The following is a 21,258-nucleotide window of genomic DNA, read 5'->3' as shown; positions in this document are numbered from 1 at the left end:
TTAGTGTCAAGGTCTAGAACTTTGTATCCTTTTTGATTCTAGGCATACCCTAGGAACACACAACCCTTTTCACTAGGCTCAAACTCACCCATGTTATGAGACAAAGTTGATGCATAACACATGCATCTAAAACTCTTGAGTGAATCATAGTTGGGTTGTTTACCAAGAAGAACCTCATGTAGTGTTAGACCCTTTAGAACCTTAAAAGGTATTCTATTGATTAAATAGGTTGCTGTCAACACAAATTCTCCCCAGTACGGAAGAGGCACTTTATAATGAAAGAATAATGCTCTTGCTACTTCTAAAAGATATCTATACTTCATCTCAACCACTTCATTATGTTGAGGGGTTGCAATACAAGATGTCTCATGTATTATCCCTTGAGAGTCAAGAAACTTGCCTCTTGTGATCATGTTCCTAGTTCCTTGGCTTTATCATATCTGATTTTCTTCACTCTAGTTCAATTGTCTATCTACCATAGACAGAAATGATTTCAAGACTGAAAAGGCATTGCTCTTAGTACTCAAAAGAAAAGTCCAAGTTGCCCTACTATAATCATCTATAATAGTTAAGAAATATTTGTATCAATTGTAAGTGACAATCTTGAAGGGCCCCCAAATGTCAATGTGAATTAAATCAAAGATAACATAACTCTTAATTTGATTTAAAGGAAAAGGACGTCTGGTCTGCCTAGCTTGAGGACAAATGTTACACACATAATTAAAACTGGAAGGAAAATCAATGAAACTCAGATTTGTTATTACTGAAAAGGGCAAATGCCCTAGCCTAACATGCCATTGGCTTACATTAGATGTAGCATTAGCAACTAAAGGTACTAGAAAAGAAACAGAAGTAGAAACAATACTAGAATTTCTCACTTTTGGAATATAAACTACATTTTGTCTAAATGAAGAAACAAACTCTATTCTAGGTGGCTGGAACTAGTACAATCCATATCTAACTTCACCAAAAATTTGCCCCCTCCTCATTAAAGGGACATGCAATAGACAACCACTAGAGGTTAGGTTTAAAGTGCAACCGAATTGAATACATAACTTATGAACATATAATAAGTTATACTAGAAAGAAGGGACATGAAGCACTCTATGAAGAATCATATCGGGCTGAATAGACATACTATTTATGTGTGTAACACATAACTGAAATGAATTAGGCAAACTAATATTCAGAGGTACAAGCAGAGAGGTCAAATTTATGAAGGAACTAGCATCAAAACAAATATGTTCAGAAGCCCCTGAGTCAATAATCCATGTTTTAGTGTTAAAGATAGCAAGACAAGTTCCTGTGTATTTGAGAATGGTACCAGCCACATCATTTGCATTGATTTCTGATATTGTGTTTCCTGGATTTCCAATGATGATCACTAATTCAGACACTTGTTCCTTACTGAAAAATTAGTTATGTTTGCTTATATTTCCTTCAATGCAAACAATGGGTTTCTCTTCATTTTCCTGTCGTGCCACCACTGCATTCCTTTTTATTGGAGGTTGATAATTTGTTGATCTTGTAAATTAAAAATCATCAAAAAAATTAATTAATCTGTAGTAATCTGCCCTGACATGCCCTGTTCTCATACAGTGAGTACAACTCACATTGGGATTGTACTATGTCTTCTTTTTAAATTTTTGTTGCATATTCTGATTGTTTCCCTGTTCTTGAGGAGTTCCCCAGGTCTTCTGATTGTTGTTTCTCTGATTGAACTTCCCTGGAGTTCCTACCATGAAGGATGCCCTATCTGATGGATATTGTGGGCTAACATATATTTCCCTTTGATTTTCATCTTGCAGAAGAAAAGAGTAGGCATGATCCATGATTGGAAGTGGGCTCATCATGAGGATGTTTCCTCTTGCATGTGCATACACATCATTCAATCCCATATGGAATTGAATGACTCTCTGATCCTCTAGAAATTTGGGCACCTTCTTCTTCCCTTCACACACACAAGTATATGTGCACCCTATATGTGAGGTCAAAGAATCTAACTCATCCTACATCCTCTTCAAAGTTGTAAAATATCCTGCAATATTGTTATTTTCCTGAACTGTTTTGGCTATTTCCTTTTGCAGATGATAGAGTTTGGCTCCATTGGACTGTCCAAACCTATGCTCAAGACTATTCCAAAGCTCTTTTGCATACTTGGAATAAATGACACTATCTCCTATCTCCTTAGTTAGAGAATTGAGCAGCCACGAGGTGACCATGTCATTGCACCTACTCCACTGTGCATGATCCTTTAAACCCAAAGTGGGCTCATCGCAAACCCCATTGATGAACCCCAGTTTGTTTTTAGCTGACAGTACAATTAGAATCTATCTTCTCCAGCCCGGAAATCCTCTTCCATCAAAGGGTGAGATGACAAGAGTCATCTCTGGTGCATCTAAAGATTGAAGAAAGTAAGGATGGTTGACATCGTGATTCATAACTTGACTGGTTCAACCAGAAAGAGTAGGTGAGGAATCTGTTCCGGTCATGATTGTAGATTAAACTGAGCAAGGGAAAAGAGAAAGATTAGATGATGAATTTCAAGAATCGAGCAGACAATTGCTCTGATACCATAAAAGAATGAGAGATAGATGATGCAGAAATTTTTCTCTACATATTTTATTCACTGTGTACAACGTATTTATACATGTAAAATTGATGTAAAGAGAAAATGTAGAAGTAAACCTACTCTAGCCATCTGTTCAATTACCAATCCCTATGTGTAACTAACTTAGATTCTTTTATTCCCTACTATGTATAAACTATGTATAATTCACGTGTATGAAGCTTCCTACTTATTTCCTGTATATTCAAAATCAACAGCTCTTGATCAACTTTTCTGATTGTTGTGATGCTTATGTGTGTCAATGCCAAATGGTAAGATTAAAACATACAAGTGAGTATAGTGACATCGTATAATCCGAAGAACCTAGGGCTTTTGTCTGAAACCTTTCTTCCTCTTCTTCAATTCTTCATCAATAAATAAAGCTTCTTCTGGTAAATTATCATGGGGCTTCTTCTTCTCATCATTATCAATATTTTTCTTATTTAAGACTTCTAATTCCCAAAATTGTATTCTTGTTGTAACGACCCGGCCGATCGTTTTGAGTATTACAACCCCTTTCCCTATTTACTGCTCAAATTATACTTTACAGTTGTCATGTGAATTGTCGGGGTAATTGGTTTGGGTCCGGTGAGGTTTTGGAATGAATTGGACCACTTAGTTCCAAGGTTTAAAGCTTAAGTTAAAATAGTGATTGAATCTGGACTTATGTGTAAACGACCCCGGAATGGAGTTTTGATAATTTCAATAGCTCCGTATGGTAATTTTGGACTTAGGAGCGTGTTCGGAAAATTATTTGGAGGTCCATAGTGGAATTTAGCTTAAAATACCGAAAGTTGAATTTTTGAAAGTTTGACCGGGGGGTTGACTTTTTGATATCGAGGTCAGAATCCGATTCTGGAAATTTAAATAGGTCCGTAATATGAAATGTGACTTGTGTGCAAAATTTGAGGTCAATCGGACTTGATTTGATGTGTTTCGACACAAGATATAGAATTTAAAGTTTCAAAGTTCAATGATTTTGAATTGAGGTGTGATTCATCGTTTCGATGTTGTTATGTGTGTTTTAATGCCTCTAGTAGGTCTGTGTTATGTTATGGAACTTGTTGGTATGTTCAGACGGGGTCCCGAGTGACTCAGGTGAGTTTCGGATGAGGTTCGGAGCATTTTGGAAGTTTTGGCTAAGGCTGAAATTTTTCTGTTGCTGGTGTCTTCGCACCTGCGGAAAAGGGCTCGCAGGTGCGATGGTCGCAGAAGCAACACTCAAGTTGCAGAAGCGAGGGAGTTCTGGCTGGGAAGGCATCACAGAAGCGGAAGCCAGGGCGTAGAAGCGCTTGTGCAGGAGCGGCTTAACACGCGTAGAAGGTGCGGTCCTTGGCATCGCAGAAACGATTATGGATGGCCAAGCTGTTCTCGCAGAAGCGAGATTTTTCCCGCAGAAGCGAAGGTCGCAGATGCGACCCCTTGTCCGTAGATGCGGAAATCGCTAGGACAGAACCTTAAATTCGAGGGTTCGACATTTTTACCCATTTTCGGATTTTGGAGCTCGGGTTGGGAGATTTTGGAGAGGAAATTTTTCACATAACTTGGGGTACGTGTTGTTAACTCCCTTGTGATTATATTCCATGAATTCATCTTCATTTTTGGTGTAATATTATTGAATCTTCAATAGAAATAGAAGAAAATTTGTATAATGTCACAAAACGAATTTTTCAAGTTTGAATACCGATTTAGAGTCCGATTTGAGTGAAATTAGTATGGTTGAACTTGTAATTGGATGAGTTGTCGTATTTTGTGAGTTTCGTCAGATTTTGAGATGTGGGCCCCACGAGTAATTTTTGGGGCGTAATTTCGGATTTTGTGAAAAATATTAGCATTTTAATATGAAATTAATTACTATAAATTGTGTGGACTAAATCAAATTAATTGTGGTAGATTCGAGCTGTTTGGGAGTTGATACGCGCATAATGGGATTTCTGGAGCATTGTTTAGCTTGCTCGACATTGGATTCGGCTTGTTCGAGGTAAGTAACTCTTCTAATCTTGGAGTTGAGGCTATGAACCCTGAATATATGTATTTCGTGAATTGTTAGGAGGTGACGCCCATGTTAGGTGACGGGCGTGTGGGCGTGCACTATAGAAATTATGACATAATTGTTTATGTGGAATTTTGTAGTTAAATAATCTTGGCATTCTCCATGCGGTTTTATGTGTCAAAGAAATTGAGCTGAAAAGCATATTAAAAATTATGTTGAGGCTATGTGCCAGTATTTTGGGACCCACAGAGGTCATATTATTGTGAATTATTTATTTTAAATTGAAAATTCATACTCAGTCATATTCATTTCATTACATATCATATCTCAGTCTCTGTTGTTATTCATTGATACATCATATCTTCATTTTGGGCTATTCTCATGACATTGCGAACCCATGAGAGAGAGACTGGAGAGATTGATGACTGAGGGAGGCCGATGACCTGATTGTAAGGATAATTTTTTGGGATTGGGCTGCACGCCGCAGCAGGCCATGTTAGCTTTATATATATTATTACTATTATATGGATCGGGGCTTCCCGCCTGCAACAGGCCTTATTGGCTTATTATGGTACGTGAGTTGTCCGTGCGGATTCAGATATTATTATAGCACTTGAGTTGTCCGTGCAGCACATGAGTTGGCCGTGCGGATCCAGATATTATTATAGCACGCGAGTTGTCCGTGCAGCACGTGAGTTGTTCGTGCAGATTATAGCGCTTGGGCTGAAGGAGCCACTCTGGAGTCTGTACACACCCCCAGTGAGCGCAGGTACCTACTAAGTGCGAGTGTCGAGCGATTGGGAGGACTGAGTGATTGGGAGAACTGAGTGACTTAATGATACTCTGAGAGTATGCATATGATTTTATCACTGAGTTGCATCGCATTGACATACACACATGACATACAAGCATAGAGATGTATTTTTCTCATGTTGTACAGTATCACATCATTCATAATTTCTCACACATGTTGACAGATAGGCATAGTGATGCATTTGTTTTTACACAGGTTATCTGGAAAGAAAATAAAACATCTCATTTATTATTGAAAGTATTTTGGAAAAATTATTATTTTCAAACTTATTCATATTTTTGGCAACTTCGATAAACGATTTGGGTTTTTACTGATGTACTTGAAAGGAAGAATTATCACTACTAAAAATTCGACAAAAATCGACCAAGGTCGACCGACCAACTTTGGTCGGTCAAAAGACCAACCAAAAAACCGACCAAAGTTGGTCGGTTTTTCAAAATATTTTTTTTCAATTTTTTTTTTACGAAACCGACCAACTTTGGTCGGTTTTCTTTGGCGCAAAAATGCGGAAAACTATTTTTGAGTCCCGCAAAATTTATGTTTCAAGAAACCGACCAACTTTGGTCGGTTTTTCAATTAAAATAAATAAAAATTAATATTAAAAAAACGACCAAAATTGGTCGGTTAATTCGGCGGGTCATTTAAAAAAACCGACCAACTTTGGTCGGTAATTTTACTTTTTAATAAAACCGACCAACTTTGGTCGGTTATTTTCGTGCGAAAATACAATTAAAGAGTATAAATCAAATAAAAGATAATCTTAAAACAAAATGTACCAATGGTCTAGTGGTAGAATAGTATCCTGCCACAGTACAGACCCCGGTTCGATTCCCAGATGGTGAATCTTTTTATTACATAATTAAAATACCGACCAACTTTGGTCGGAAAAAACCGACCAACTTTGGTCGGTTTGTTTTGCAATATTTATTTTTTGAATTTAATTGACCGACCAAAGTTGGTCGGTAATTTCCAACCAACTTTGGCCGGTATTCATTTCCGACTATAAAAATACCGTCCACACGTAAATGGTCGCGTTTTGGTCGATTTTTGGCTATTATCGACCAACGTTGGTCGGTTTTTTTGGTCGGTTTTTACCGAATTTTTAGTAGTGTATTATTTTTGAAACCATGATTTAGCTGAGTATTTTATATCTGAGTTACTTCTTGTATTATTTGCTTTACGTGGTTATGGAATGTTGTGGACTATTGGTTTTTGGACCCGACCTTGGTTAAAGCTCGTCACTTCTTTCAACCTAAGGTTAGGTTTGTTACTTACTCAGTACATGGGGTTGGTTGTACTGATACTACACTTCTGCATATTGCGTGTAAATTTTGGCTGATATTGTTGCTGTGCTCGATGGTTGCCGGATTTGAAGATGTACTTGCGTTCTTATGGTAGCTGCCTCTTATTCATGGTAGCCTTAGATTACAAAAACTATGTTTATGTACTTTTCAAACAGAAAATGTATTTACTTCATATCAGCTTTGTAAATTCTATTCTTAGAAGCTCATGATTTGTACTACTAGTTCTTGGGGAATGTATAAGATTAAGATTTTTCTTTACTTAAACTGCTTTAATAATTGTTAATGGAATTGGATAGTTGATAATTGGCTTACCTAGCGGGTTGGGTTAGGTGCCATCACGACTAGTTGAATTTTGGGTCGTGACACTTGTTAAATAAAATTCTTAAAAGAAAAGAGAACACATTTATGAACAGTCAATTAATCCTTGAAGAAATGATTGTAAATCAATCCACTTGGTTATACTTGGAGAAAAATTAGTTTGTGGATTTTTGAATTCATACTCACCGTATTTTTCTTCAAACCAAAAATTGTGACAAAATAAATAAACTTACATCTTGATTTAGTTAATTGAAAAATTGTGAAAAAAATGGTTTAGGACTACTTGTCCCACACCGAAGGGAGACAACAAGATCCTGGCATTTATAATGAGCAGTTGTCAAGGAGATCAACAGGAACGTGAGGACTTCTAGGAAATGTTCCCTTTTAATTTTCAAGAAAATTCTCATGGGAATCAGGTCATGGGAATCAAATTGAGCCAGTTCACAACTGGCCTAGATGTAAGAAAATTTTTATTACTCTTATGAAGTGCTAATTAGATACATAACTACGTATACGTATCTTATTTATACTCAAAATTTTAAAATTTTCTTAGTTTGCATTAGTTTTTCTTATGTACCGCTAGACAACTTCTTCAAGGAAGTTCATAACTTTTATTACTTGAGTTTAAGGTCTTCACTCCACCAGCCAAACCGAAGAAAAAGTAATCACTATAATAAGAAGCAAATTCATAAGTTCATTGCTTTCACATTCGTAACATTTAATTTCTTGCTATTACTTTCTTGTAGATATACAGAAAGTATATCTTGCATGCATGCTTAAATTATCTAATCTGAGCAACATTTGTTACTCGATCCATTAACTTCATCAAGTGTTTAATTAATGCTACTATACCAGTTACTTACGCACGTAGATATATATTCATAATTTTGACAATTTCTTAAACCTTACTTAGTAAGTATGTATCATTCTTTCCTTGTTGAATATATCGTTACAGTAGAAAGATTGAGTTCAGATATGACTTTATGTACTGCAAATTCAAACGAAGTTAATTAGCTTTTTCTACTTTTATACAGCACACTAATGATATTAATTGTATCTGTTAGAGTGATTTTCTTTTTACAAGTCACACCAACTGAGTTGCAGTGGTTTAATTGAATAACTTGGATCACATATGGACCCCTGGAATTTATGATCTCATGCAAACGATAGAAACTCCTATAAATAAAGCTACCATTTTCTCTCCTTAATTTTCTACGTACTATAACTTCAATTCCTCCTTTAGATCTCCATGACTTCCACCAAAAACAACATGATTCTTTTAGTTATCACCATTTTAACTATAACTTTTAACAGTGCTTCTGCTGCTGATCCAGATCCTCTCCAAGATGTTTGTGTCGCAGATCTGAACTCAAGTTAGTATTCTTTTTTTCTTTTTTCAATAACCAACTTCTCACTTCCTCTATGGTTAACTAATAAATAGTTATATGTTTTTCAGTGATAGAAAATGCCGATTTATTTTCTCATTGCTTTCACTGTTCTTTCTCCCAACTATACAACTTCCTCATCGTCTCTCAAGAATCTCTGACGTAAACATGATACGCGTAAGCAAAAAAATGTAGTTGAAACTATCTTTGGAGCAATTTAACATTCAACCCCCACTCCCCAAACCACACACATATGTATATGTTATCACCGAGCACTTATATCATTCCTAAACTTGTTTTGCCATATGGATAATTAAAATATTTTTGCACAAACAGTCTATATGATCCTATTGTAGTAGCTAGGTAAAAACTTACTTTATTTACTAGTTTACTTATCTCACTCTTTATGGCCGCGTGAATTAAAGTCTTCTCTATTAAATCTTTTATTTATATCATAATGCTGATTATTTATATTTAATTGTTCCTATAAGCTTTTCTAATATATATGTGAAACAGCTATAACGGTGAACGGATTCCCTTGCAAAAGGAACTTTACATTCACACCAGAAGATTTCGCATCAATGGGAATCGCACAACCAGGAGAACCGAATATATTTGGCACTCGAGTCGGTGTAGCCAACGTTTTTAACATGCCTGGCCTTAACACACAGGGTGTATCAATGGCTCGAGTAGACTTTGATCGTGATGGTTTAAACCCCCCACATACTCACCCTCGAGCCACTGAAATTATATTCGTAAAAGAGGGTACGTTAGTTGCTGGATTCATCACTACGGACAATATTTTTGTTAACAAGTTGATCACAAAGGGAGAAGTCTTTGTTTTTCCAAGAGGTCTCATCCATTTCCAGTTTAATGTTGGCAGAGGTAACGCAACTATTATTGTGGCCTTTAATAGCCAAAATCCTGGTGTTCAGCTTATTGCAATTTCCATATTTGCGAGTAGACCTCAAATTCCAGAAGAAGTTGTGGCTAGGGCATTTCAAACTAGTGTCGAGGAAGTTCGGGCGATAAGGGCAAGACTTGCACTACCTACTGCAGGCTTACCTTCAGGCTGCCAATGGGATGACCACAATATGCATTCACAATATGATAAACGTGACGACCGTAACATACACTCACAATATGATAAATATGACAGCCGTAACATGTACTCACAATACGATAAACCTGATGACCGTAATATGCACCCACAATATGATAAACATGACGATCGTAATATGTACTCACGATTTGATAAACGTAACAGTCGTAATATGCACTCACAATATAATAAATGTGACAACCGTAATATGTACTCACGATATGATATTATGTAATGACTAAATTTTTATTGTAAGAGTAATAAATAAATGGTGGTTATGAATAATTTCTCAGCTTTTGCTTTTGATTTCTCGGAATGCATCTTTGGTGTCTTTTAAATAACAAACTCAAATTCGGTAACTCTTAATGTCTTTTGTTATCAAAATTCTCCAAAACATATATGTTAAGGGGTCGTTCGGTTTACATATTATTATGAAATTATAGAACATAATTGATTATATCGCGATTAATAAGAAATAAAGACATTATTATACATGATTATTTATGGCAAGACTTGCACTACCTACTGCAGTCTTACCTTCAGGCTGCCAATGGGACGACCACAATATGCATTCACAATATGATAAACGTGACGACCGTAACATACACTCACAATATGATAAATATGACAGCCGTAACATGTACTCACAATACGATAAACCTGATGACCGTAATATGCACCCACAATATGATAAACATGACGATCGTAATATGTACTCACGATTTGATAAACGTGACAGTCGTAATATGCACTCACAATATAATAAATGTGACAACCGTAATATGTACTCACGATATGATATTATGTAATGACTTAAAATTTTATTGTAAGAGTAATAAATAAATGGTGGTTATGAATAATTTCTCAGCTTTTGCTTTTGATTTCTCGGAATGCATCTTTGGTGTCTTTTAAATAACAAACTCAAATTCGGTAACTCTTAATGTCTTTTGTTATCAAAATTCTCCAAAACATATATGTTAAGGGGTCGTTCGGTTTACATATTATTATGAAATTATAGAACATAATTGATTATATCGCGATTAATAAGAAATTAAGACATTATTATACATGATTATTTATGGCAAGACTTGCACTACCTACTGCAGGCTTACCTTCAGGCTACCAATGGGACGACCACAATATGCATTCACAATATGATAAACGTGACGACCGTAACATACACTCACAATATGATAAATATGACAGCCGTAACATGTACTCACAATACGATAAACCTGATGACCGTAATATGCACCCACAATATGATAAACATGACGATCGTAATATGTACTCACGATTTGATAAACGTGACAGTCGTAATATGCACTCACAATATAATAAATGTGACAACCGTAATATGTACTCACGATATGATATTATGTAATGACTTAAAATTTTATTGTAAGAGTAATAAATAAATGGTGGTTATGAATAATTTCTCAGCTTTTGCTTTTGATTTCTCGGAATGCATCTTTGGTGTCTTTTAAATAACAAACTCAAATTCGGTAACTCTTAATGTCTTTTGTTATCAAAATTCTCCAAAACATATATGTTAAGGGGTCGTTCGGTTTACATATTATTATGAAATTATAGAACATAATTGATTATATCGCGATTAATAAGAAATTAAGACATTATTATACATGATTATTTATGGCAAGACTTGCACTACCTACTGCAGGCTTACCTTCAGGCTACCAATGGGACGACCACAATATGCATTCACAATATGATAAACGTGACGACCGTAACATACACTCACAATATGATAAATATGACAGCCGTAACATGTACTCACAATACGATAAACCTGATGACCGTAATATGCACCCACAATATGATAAACATGACGATCGTAATATGTACTCACGATTTGATAAACGTGACAGTCGTAATATGCACTCACAATATAATAAATGTGACAACCGTAATATGTACTCACGATATGATATTATGTAATGACTTAAAATTTTATTGTAAGAGTAATAAATAAATGGTGGTTATGAATAATTTCTCAGCTTTTGCTTTTGATTTCTCGGAATGCATCTTTGGTGTCTTTTAAATAACAAACTCAAATTCGGTAACTCTTAATGTCTTTTGTTATCAAAATTCTCCAAAACATATATGTTAAGGGGTCGTTCGGTTTACATATTATTATGAAATTATAGAACATAATTGATTATATCGCGATTAATAAGAAATTAAGACATTATTATACATGATTATTTTATGGATTATTTATGCAGATATTATTTGTCTAATAATGCGACCAAACAGACATTGTACTAGGTTACACGAGATTTTACCCTATGATTTAAGTATTCATATACCATCAACCAAATTACCCTAGTGGATTAAATCAGTCAAAAATCTCTACGCACTGGAAACTAATATTCATAAATGAAGACCAAGAAAGGAAAGGAACGTAGAAGCAATAAACTAGAAATAGACAGAGAACAACATATATGTTATCTACCTCGTAATATTAATGTTAGCCATAGTATGTTTTTGTTTTGATGATTGATAAAGAAACACATGTATAAACCAGGTCCATGGACAGTGTACACATGACACAGGCAGATTCAAGCACAAGACATACACGTGAAGAGGATAAGCTTAAGTGGTTATATTTGATATTCCCTGAACGAAAATGTTGCATAATTGATAAGGAGCAGGACTCCTTACTTGAAGAGAACTCTATCCTAAATAAGGGAAGAGTTAGAGATTGACGTTAACTAGAACTCTTCCACAAAGGAAGAGTATAGCATCCGAACTCTAGTTAATCCTAATCCTACTAACTCTATATATTTCAGGATGTTCTCTTTTACAGGTGACACACAAACGCTGAAGTTAAGCAAGAATTGAGAGCAAAATAGTAAGGCATTTTGCAATCACTTCCTGTGTGTTTCAAGTGTGCGAACCTGGAGCTACATGAACCAGATAGAAGAACTAGTTCTAAGTGTTTGTCTTTTATTCTAGTTCAATTGTAGTAGGGCTTTTGAATTGTACCTTTTAACTTTTTGTAGAAGCATTTGTACTGGGTACTTTGAGTTATATTGTTCAAATAAGAGTTAACTTGAAGCTGTAGCAACAGCCTATGGCTGGCTGCTACAAGGGTTAGAGGTAATCCTTAGGTTTACAAGAGTTTTGTAAACGTTGTTGTTTGGCTCAGTTATTTAGTAAAATGTTGAGAAAAATCCTACTGGAAAGTGGGTCGTGGTTTTTCACCTTTTGAGCTAGGTGTTTTTCACGTAAAAATACTTATGTATTTTACTTTCTGCTTTATTTATTCCGCAATAGTAGAATAAGGAACACATAGAAGAACCATGTCCTTCTATAATCAGTGCACGCAAAAATTTGATACCACACAAATCATTCCCACTCTTGTGTGTAGTATTGAAGTATAAAACATCAAATAAACTTCCTTTGAGGTTAAAAGCAACGTAGAAAATACAAATTCACTATCAAATACGAGTCAAGAATTGGAGAAACTCTAGGACTATGGGCGGAAAAAGTTCGCACCGAACAAAAAGAGAAAACATACAATCAGAGGGACATACAATGTAAAATTGTGGTGAAGTGTACATCAGAGGGATTGGTAAGATTTTTATTAAAACCAAACAAAACCAACTATATCGGTTAGGGTTGGTTTGGCTTTGTCCATTGTTTTGGTTTTTCGAGTTGTTTTGTTATATGAATATTATTTTAATCTCACTTTGTTAACACAAGATAGTTATTTTTTTGTCGTCTAAGAATAATTTTTCGTTGATGTACATTATCAAGGTTAACCTAATTAAATAATTAAACACAAAAATTAATATGATACCTAAATAATGATATATTTTATTTAATTTTAAAATTATAAATTAAATATCATTTCAAATAGATATAAGATTTTAATAGATCTTGACATTTGAATATAGAAGAACAAAGAGATTAACTCATTTCAATAGCACTTGATAAGAAAGTGATGCTACAAACCATTATTTAAAGTAAAAAAAAATAGATGTACTTCATAGTTCTACTAAATATTACATCCCATGAGAGGATCAAAAATATTTTTAGATAATTTTAAAAGAAAATTTTATACTCTCTTAAAAATATATATAAACATTATATATTTATAAGTCAGTTTGGTTCTGATTTTTTTACTTAATAACAAAACAAATCAAAACAAACCTAATCGGATTTTTAATCGATTTAGTTTGACTTTTCAATTTGGTGCGGTTTTTCGATTCGGTTTGAATACCCCTAGGTGAAACTATAAGGATAATCTTGGTAAAAAAATCTCGCTAAAATCAACTCTCTTGAGATCGGGCTAAACATCAAAGAGCAAGAGTGAAGAATAAAGCCCAGTTGGAAAAGACCTTAGCAAAGCCTAATGAGTTTGATCAGGCCCTTATCCATGTTCTGCATAGAAATGACATCACGTAGCCATTTTAAAGGATTACTATTTAGAAATTAGCCAATGTATCCCGAATTTCAGTTTTTTATTATAATTTTTCAGCACAGAATTGTCCTAAAATTAAGATTTTTAGTTCAAATTTTCAGGACAAAATAAATACTGGATAATCCCTAAACAACAGCCATAAGGATGGTTGTTTGTGTATGTGACGACCCGATAGGTCATTTTGAGTACTAACCTTTATTTTTATATTTTGAGACCTCTTATAGCTTTATTTAATATTTATTGATCTGCGTGCATGGCCCAGATCGCTTTTCGGAAAGCTTTTATTTGAGATTTTGAAGAAAATGAAAATTTTGACTTAAAACGAGGTCAGAGTTGACCACGGTCAATATTTTAGGTAAAAGGCCTTGGATCGGTATTTTGACGATTAGAATATGTTCATATGATGTTTTTGGACTTGTCGCACGTTTGGTTAGGGTTCGGGGTGACCCGAGCGCATTTCGACGCATTATGTGAATGATTGTGAGAATTGAGCTTTAAGTTGAAATTCTTGAGCTTTAATGATCAATTCTTGTTATTTGATGTTATTTTTATGATTTGAAATAGCGAGCAAGTTTGTAGTATGTTATTTCACTTGTGTGCATGCTCGATTTGGAGCCCGAGGGGCTTGGGGAAGTTTCAGATGTGTTTTGAGAAATTTTGGAATGGTTGGTAGCAGTTGTTGCGGGTGTGGATTTGCAGATCGCGCATTTGCTAGGTCTTGCTCGCAAATTCGAGCATCGCTTTTGCGGTCAATGCATTGCATCTGCGAAATGGGGCTGGGCTGGGTGTCTTCGCATTTACGAGGGTAGGTTCGATTTTGCGAACGTTGGACTTTCGCATTTGCGAACATTTTGGTTGCATTTTGCCATGAGCATTTAGGATAGCTTCGCATATGCGAAGCATTTATCCGCATTTGCGATGGTGGGTTCCTAGCATTTGTGAGATTTATGTCGCATTTGCGACTTCGATAGGCCTGATGCACTGATAGAATTTGCGATCAATGTGTCGTATTTGCGGGCGTTGTAATTGGGAATAAGAGTTCGCAATTGCGACATCTGCAGCTGGGGTAAAAGATTGAAAAATTGGTACTTAGCTCATTTTCAACCCCAAGCTCTCTGGAGTCGATTGTTGAAGAGCTTTTTCTTCCCAAATTTATTGGTAAGCATCTTTAACTAGTTTTCGATCAGTTTCAATTACTTTTCATGAATTTTTAATAACAAATCTAAGAATTTCATGGTATAAATTAGGAGTTTTGGGTTGTATTTAGAAATTTTGTAAAAATTGAGATTTAAACCTCAAATTGAGGTCGGATTTCGAAATAAATCACATAACCCGTTGGGGGTGAATGAGTAATCGAAATTTGGTCAGGCTCTCGGATTTCAACCAAGCAAGCACGGAGTTGACTTTTGTTGACTTTTTCAAAAATGATAAAAATTGAACCTTTTTCATTCGTGGGTAATTTCTAAATCTTGTTTTGAATTGTTTGAACGGTAATTAACTAGATTCGGTTGGTTTGGAGGCTTGTTCGAAAGGTAAAGCCGTGATTGATTGTTGATTTGGTTGCTGAGTGAGGTAAGTGTCATGGTTAACTTTGACTTGAGGGAATTAGGACTTGTGTGGTCTATTTGCTACATGAACTATGTATGGAGATGTAATGACCCAAAAGGTCATCTTATATTTTAGAACTCGAATATGCACTCTTAAGCCTTAAAAATCTCATTTTTACCCTCCTCAATTTGCGTGCGCAGTCCGGGCAGGCTTCCGAAAAGCTTTTATGTTGAAATTAATAAAAATAAGAATTTTTGCATTAAAAGTTGATTTTTGTTGACTTCGGTCAATATTTTTGGTAAATGGGCCCGGATCTGTGCTTTGACGATCCCGGTAGGTCCGTATCAAATTATGGGACCTGGGCGTATGCCCGGAATTGAATTCGGAGGTCCCTAGCTTGAGTAATGAATTTTTGATGAAAATTAAAAGTTTGGAAATTATTTATTTTTAAGAATTGATTGATATTTGGCATTGTTAGTATCGGGTCCGTATTTTAGTTTCGGAACCCGGTACAGATTCATTATGATATTTAAGACTTGTCTGTGAAATTTGGTGAGAAACGGAGTTGATTTGACGTGATTCGGACGTCCAATTGAGAAGATATGAATTTTAAAGTGTTATTGAGAATTTTATTTGATTTGGTGCTAAATTCGTAGTTCTAGGTGTTATTTTGGCGATTTGATCGCGCGAGCAAGTTCGTATGATATTTTTAGACTTGTGTGCATGTTTGGTTTGGAGTCCCGAGGGCTCGGGTGAGTTTCGGATAGGCCACGTGATGTTTTGAACTTAGAAATTTTGCTGGTATAACTGAACCTGTTGCAGGCCTCTGATCTCACAATTTCGAGATCAGGCATCGCAAATGCGAACATAACAGGGTCCGCAATTGCGAGGCTTTCATCGCAATTGCGATCAGAAGCCTGGGCCAGCAGTTCTTGCATTTGCGAGGTTACCTTCGCAATTGCGAAGGGAGTCTGGGAAGGGCAGGTTCGCAAATGCGAACATTTACTCGCATTTGCGAGGTTCAGTGGTCTCAAATGCGACACTTTCCTCGCATGTGCGAAGGCAGCAGGATTGTGAAGGGCATCGCAATTGCGAGCTTCGCATTTGCGAAGCTCAGGTCGCAATTGCGACACCTGCAGCTGAGTAAAAGGGGCTTAGACGGGAGTTTTCATTCATTTTTCATATTTTCAAAACCCTAAACCTTAAGAGGCGATTTTCCATAGACCAAATCATCCCCAGATCATAGGTAAGTGATTCCTAACTCTTTTCTTTCAATCTTTTACATCTTATAACAAGATTTCAACCTAGAATCTAGAATTTTTATGGTGAAATTAGGATTTTTGGGTAGAACTTAGGAATTTCGAAATTTGAGGATTTAGACCTCAATTTGAGGTTGGATTCCAAAACTAATTACATATTCGGGCTTGGGGTTGAATGGGTAAAAGGATTTTGGTCCGAACCTCGGGTTTTGACCAAGCGGCCCCGGGGTCGATTTTTCAACTTTTTGGAGGAAATATTTGAGAAATTTAATTTATGCAATATAATTGATTTCTTAAGTAATATTTGATATTATTGAGTCACTTTTTAATAGATAAGAATGGTTAGGAGGTGAATTCCAAAGGAAAAGCTATGATTGAGAATTAAGTGGCCTTCGGAGCGAGGTAAGTATTGTGTCTAACTTTGACTTGAGGGAATAGGTATTGTGTGAGTATTTGCTACGTGTTTTGTTGTTGAATACGATGTATAGTTGAGGTGACGGGCATCTATGCATTGTGGTCGAGTCATAGCATGCGAGTAAAATTCCATTCTTACAAATTTGTAGTCTTAAATCTTGTTATCCATGCTTATTGTTGTTGTTGAAATGTTGGGAGACTTGTATCCGGTTCCACCAAGGTTGATAAAATTGTGACTATTGATTTGAGGTTGAGATATTAAATTGTGAAAGTAATCATTGATGAAATATTGATTTCTTTGTGAAACTTCTCTCTATCCGTTGTTATTGATTCTGTGATTTGTGAGGAAGAGTGTAAAGCATGAAGGGTGATGCCGTGCGTGATTTATTTATATGGTGAGGAAGAGTGTAAAGCACGAAGGGTGATGCCGTGCATGCATTATTTATATTGTGAGAAAGAGTGTAAAGCACGAAGGGTGATGCCGTGAATATTATGAGAGGTTTAAAGCACGAAGAGTGATGCCGTGTATATTATGAGAGGTTTAATGCACGAAGGGTGATGCCGTGCCGTTCTATTTATTTATTTGGTGAGGTTGAGAGCAAAAGCACGAAGGGTGATGCCGTGCAGTTTTCCTTGCTATTTTAATTGCCCAATTCATTTAAGGATTTTCGGTTTAATTCTGTCTTTTCATTATTCTCACTCTTTATGTTGTATCCCCCCAGTGTATGTTCCCTTCCCATTATTTTTGCGTTATTTCTTTATTTACTGTTGTTGCCACTAGCATGATTATACTGTTCAGGCTATATGTGGGTGTCTTGTCCTAGCCTCGTTACTACTTCGTCAAGGTTAGGCTCGACACTTACCAGTACATGGGGTCGGTTGTACTGATGCTGCACTCTGCACTTTCTGTGCAGACTTTGATACCGGCTCAGGTTGATCGAGATTTTGCTATTGGTCCATTGTCCGGAGACTCAAGGTAGACCTGTCGGCGTTCACAGACCTTGAAGTCCCCGTCTACCTTTAATGTCATTGTTGTTTTCTTTCATTCAGACAGTTGTATTTCTTTTAGACTATTACTTGTAGTAAATTCTAGAATGCTCGTTAATCGTGACTCCAGATCCGGGTGGTAGTAATTAATACAGTTTTATAAAATTCCGCACCTCTTATATTTCATCTTAGTTAATTATTGTTATTCACTGAATGGAAATAAGGAATTGGTTTAACGATTTTCTAACGTTGGCTTGCCTAGTAAGTGAAATATTAGGCGCCATCACGGTCCCGTCGGTGGGAAATTTCAGGTCGTGACAGTTGGTATCAGAGCACTAGGTTACATTGGTCTCACGAATCACGAGCAAGCTTAGTAGAGTCTGAAGGATCGGTACGGAGACGTCTGTACTTATCTCTCAGAGGCTATGAAGTTTAGGAACAATATCAACTCTTTCATTCATTATCGTGCGACATTGATTTTGCTTGAAACCTATATTTCACATTTATTTGTATCTACTCGTGTATGACATTGCGCACTCGGTATCAGTTGTGCATCAACGATTCGTGATGCCGCAGATGAACTATGAGGGAGCCAGAAATGCTCAAACATTGCCTCAATGTGTGATTCCGACTGAAGATGCGGACGTATAAAGAGATCACCCAGTGAATAATATGGAGGGGGGTGCAACGTACCTTGGCATATGGTTGATTTATACGAGTTGTGAAGGTTAATATTGTGGACCATCGGACGTGGTGAACTATGACTTCTGCCCGAGTGGGGGAGTCCACTATCAATGAATAGATTGCGAGTCATGTGTCATCAGTTTTGGCATGAAATGTATATATGTGGTACTGAAAGGTTCTCCCAAAAATTTAGGTGTGTTTAAGGCCTGGGATTTTGTAGAGGATAAGGTTGGGACTTGCAGTATGTCCGCCTCCATAATAATCTTATACTTCAGTACCAAAGGAGTTAGAGAAACAACATTAAATTTACAGAAGTTCTACTCAGCGTGGACGTCATGGTTGCGGATTTTGGGGTGCTTCAGAGGAAGTACAATGGTTGACGAGATTCTGGACTAAGAATTGTCTGTATGGAGCTCTACTTTTGTGATCATTGTATATAAATAGGGGTAAAGTTTACCCCAAAGAAGAATCAAAAAGTATGTTAAGAAATGGGTCAGCTCAACAGTGTTGAGTTAGCATAACAAAAGAAGAAATTGACCTTGGGGAGAGATAATTCTCCACAGGTGTCTGTGGCAAGCCTATGAAGAGGGCAGACCAGCCAATACAACACCGCCCACTTGGCTCGGCTCTCAGAAATACTTTTGAAAGAGTTTGTTTCCCGGACTCTCCGTAATGCATGGCGCATAGGGTTTGAACGATTGCGTCAGGTCACCATGACGGTGTCATAATATGCCATCAGGTTCAATAAGTTAGCCCGTCATATTCCTACTTTGCTTCCTACAGCTAGAGAGCGAGTCCACAAACTTATTAAAGGACTTAATTATGATCGTAAAATTTTGTATGATTCGGGAGCTACACACTGATACTTTATTTCCACTAGTGGTAGAAATTGCCAAGATATTAGAACGCGTTCGGGGTGAGGGGAAAAAAAAGAAACTAAGGAGACCAAGACGTCTTGTGGTTCTGGGGGATTCAGTGGATTCTACTCTGCGAGTATAAATCATTATGGCGGGGGCTCGGGTAGTCGGCCAGCCCAGTTCGCACATCGGATTAATCGAGTTGCTCCAGTAAGTTCTTTTAATGCACCACTGACATGAGTTTCCTACAATGGTTATTCCAATTATCTGGCATAGACTCAATATGCGCAGCCAAACCCGCAAAGGGGTTGTTATGAATACGGCGATACTAGGCACATCATGAGAAAATTGTCCCAAACTTGGGAGAGGCATATTTCATCAAAGCACTCAGGCTACGTGCCCCATTGCAGTTACTACACCACCCATACGATCAGTTAAGGGTGGAGGACAGGTGGGTAGAAGACGTCCTAGAGATGGAGACCCAGCCGTTGTTATATTTGTTTTATGGTATGGTGGAGGTCATTACATCAGATGGTGTCGTTATAGGTACGACCTCGATTTAAAATAAAGGAATAATTTCCTTAACTTGATTCGGTTCTGAGTATCAAAATGAGTCCTCCTATTGTGCTCCACTTATGAGTGAGCTTCGTAATTCTATAATCTACTTATGTGTTTACTTCTGTTGGGAGGTTTTATGGAGATAACTACACCTATCATTCCATGATGGACTCTAATAAGATCTGTGAGGCTAAATGTGCCTTTCTGGTACTTATTTCAGTATGTTTTGATGTATTTCCGGATAATTGATTACAAATTATGAATTATATGCCCTACCGGTGTGGGGTTCATTATGTGTTGTGATTTTGTTTAGCGAAAGTTATTTAAAAGGAGAAAATGGAAAGTTTCGATTGGCAAGATGTGCATATTACTTGTGATTCAGAACTGAGGCCGAGTTCCTCGTATTTTTAAAATAAATTGATATGTTTAAACCGGCTATGAGATGCGGTGGAAGTTATATAAGGACGAGATCCTTATGATAAAAATTCTAGTGTTTAAATTTTCCCTTGTGAAAATTAAATTTGTACTATAGTACTAATAGGGAGTCATGCCTGTTAGGCGTATTTGAAAATTTTTTGTATGAAATTCTCAATGCATACTTGGCATATTCGTGTTGTAATATTGAGTTGTAACCTACGAGGTAGGTGCCCGCCCAGGTGGCATTAAATGTGACTCGTTAATTCGGGTAAATAATTATGAGGTCTTCATGCCTCGCATCTCGTTATTAGTATTGTGAAGGTTTGAAACAAGATTTTTGTTAACATGAAGTTAATTGACGATTATGTAATTGATTATGAACAATTATTAAGACCAGATTGACCCAGAAGGATTCCCCATTTAGATGGTCAGACGAGTGTGAGTTGAGCTTTCAGAAGCTTAAGACCGCTTTGACTAAAACGCTAGTGTTAGTATTACCCACAAGTTTAGGATCGTATACGGTATATTGTGATGCCTCTCACATTGGGCTAGGTGCAGTA

The 21,258-nt window shown here is 36.5% G+C and overlaps 1 protein-coding gene across 1 annotated transcript; it reads left to right on the top strand.

Annotated features, from left to right (window-relative positions):
- The first annotated feature begins 8,286 nt into the window (after window positions 1–8,286).
- Window positions 8,287–9,759, top strand: LOC104112795 (germin-like protein subfamily 2 member 1). The gene is made up of 2 exons (XM_009622813.4): window positions 8,287–8,410; window positions 8,939–9,759. Exons 1-2 carry the CDS (start codon window positions 8,287–8,289, stop codon window positions 9,757–9,759), a joined length of 945 nt encoding a protein of 314 aa, XP_009621108.4.
- Window positions 9,760–21,258: the final 11,499 nt, after the last annotated feature.

Source organism: Nicotiana tomentosiformis, chromosome 1, assembly GCF_000390325.3.
Source record: "Nicotiana tomentosiformis chromosome 1, ASM39032v3, whole genome shotgun sequence".
Lineage (NCBI taxonomy): Eukaryota > Viridiplantae > Streptophyta > Magnoliopsida > Solanales > Solanaceae > Nicotiana > Nicotiana tomentosiformis.
The sequence above is the reverse complement of the archived record's forward strand: the minus strand, read 5'-3'. Positions and strand labels throughout refer to the sequence as shown.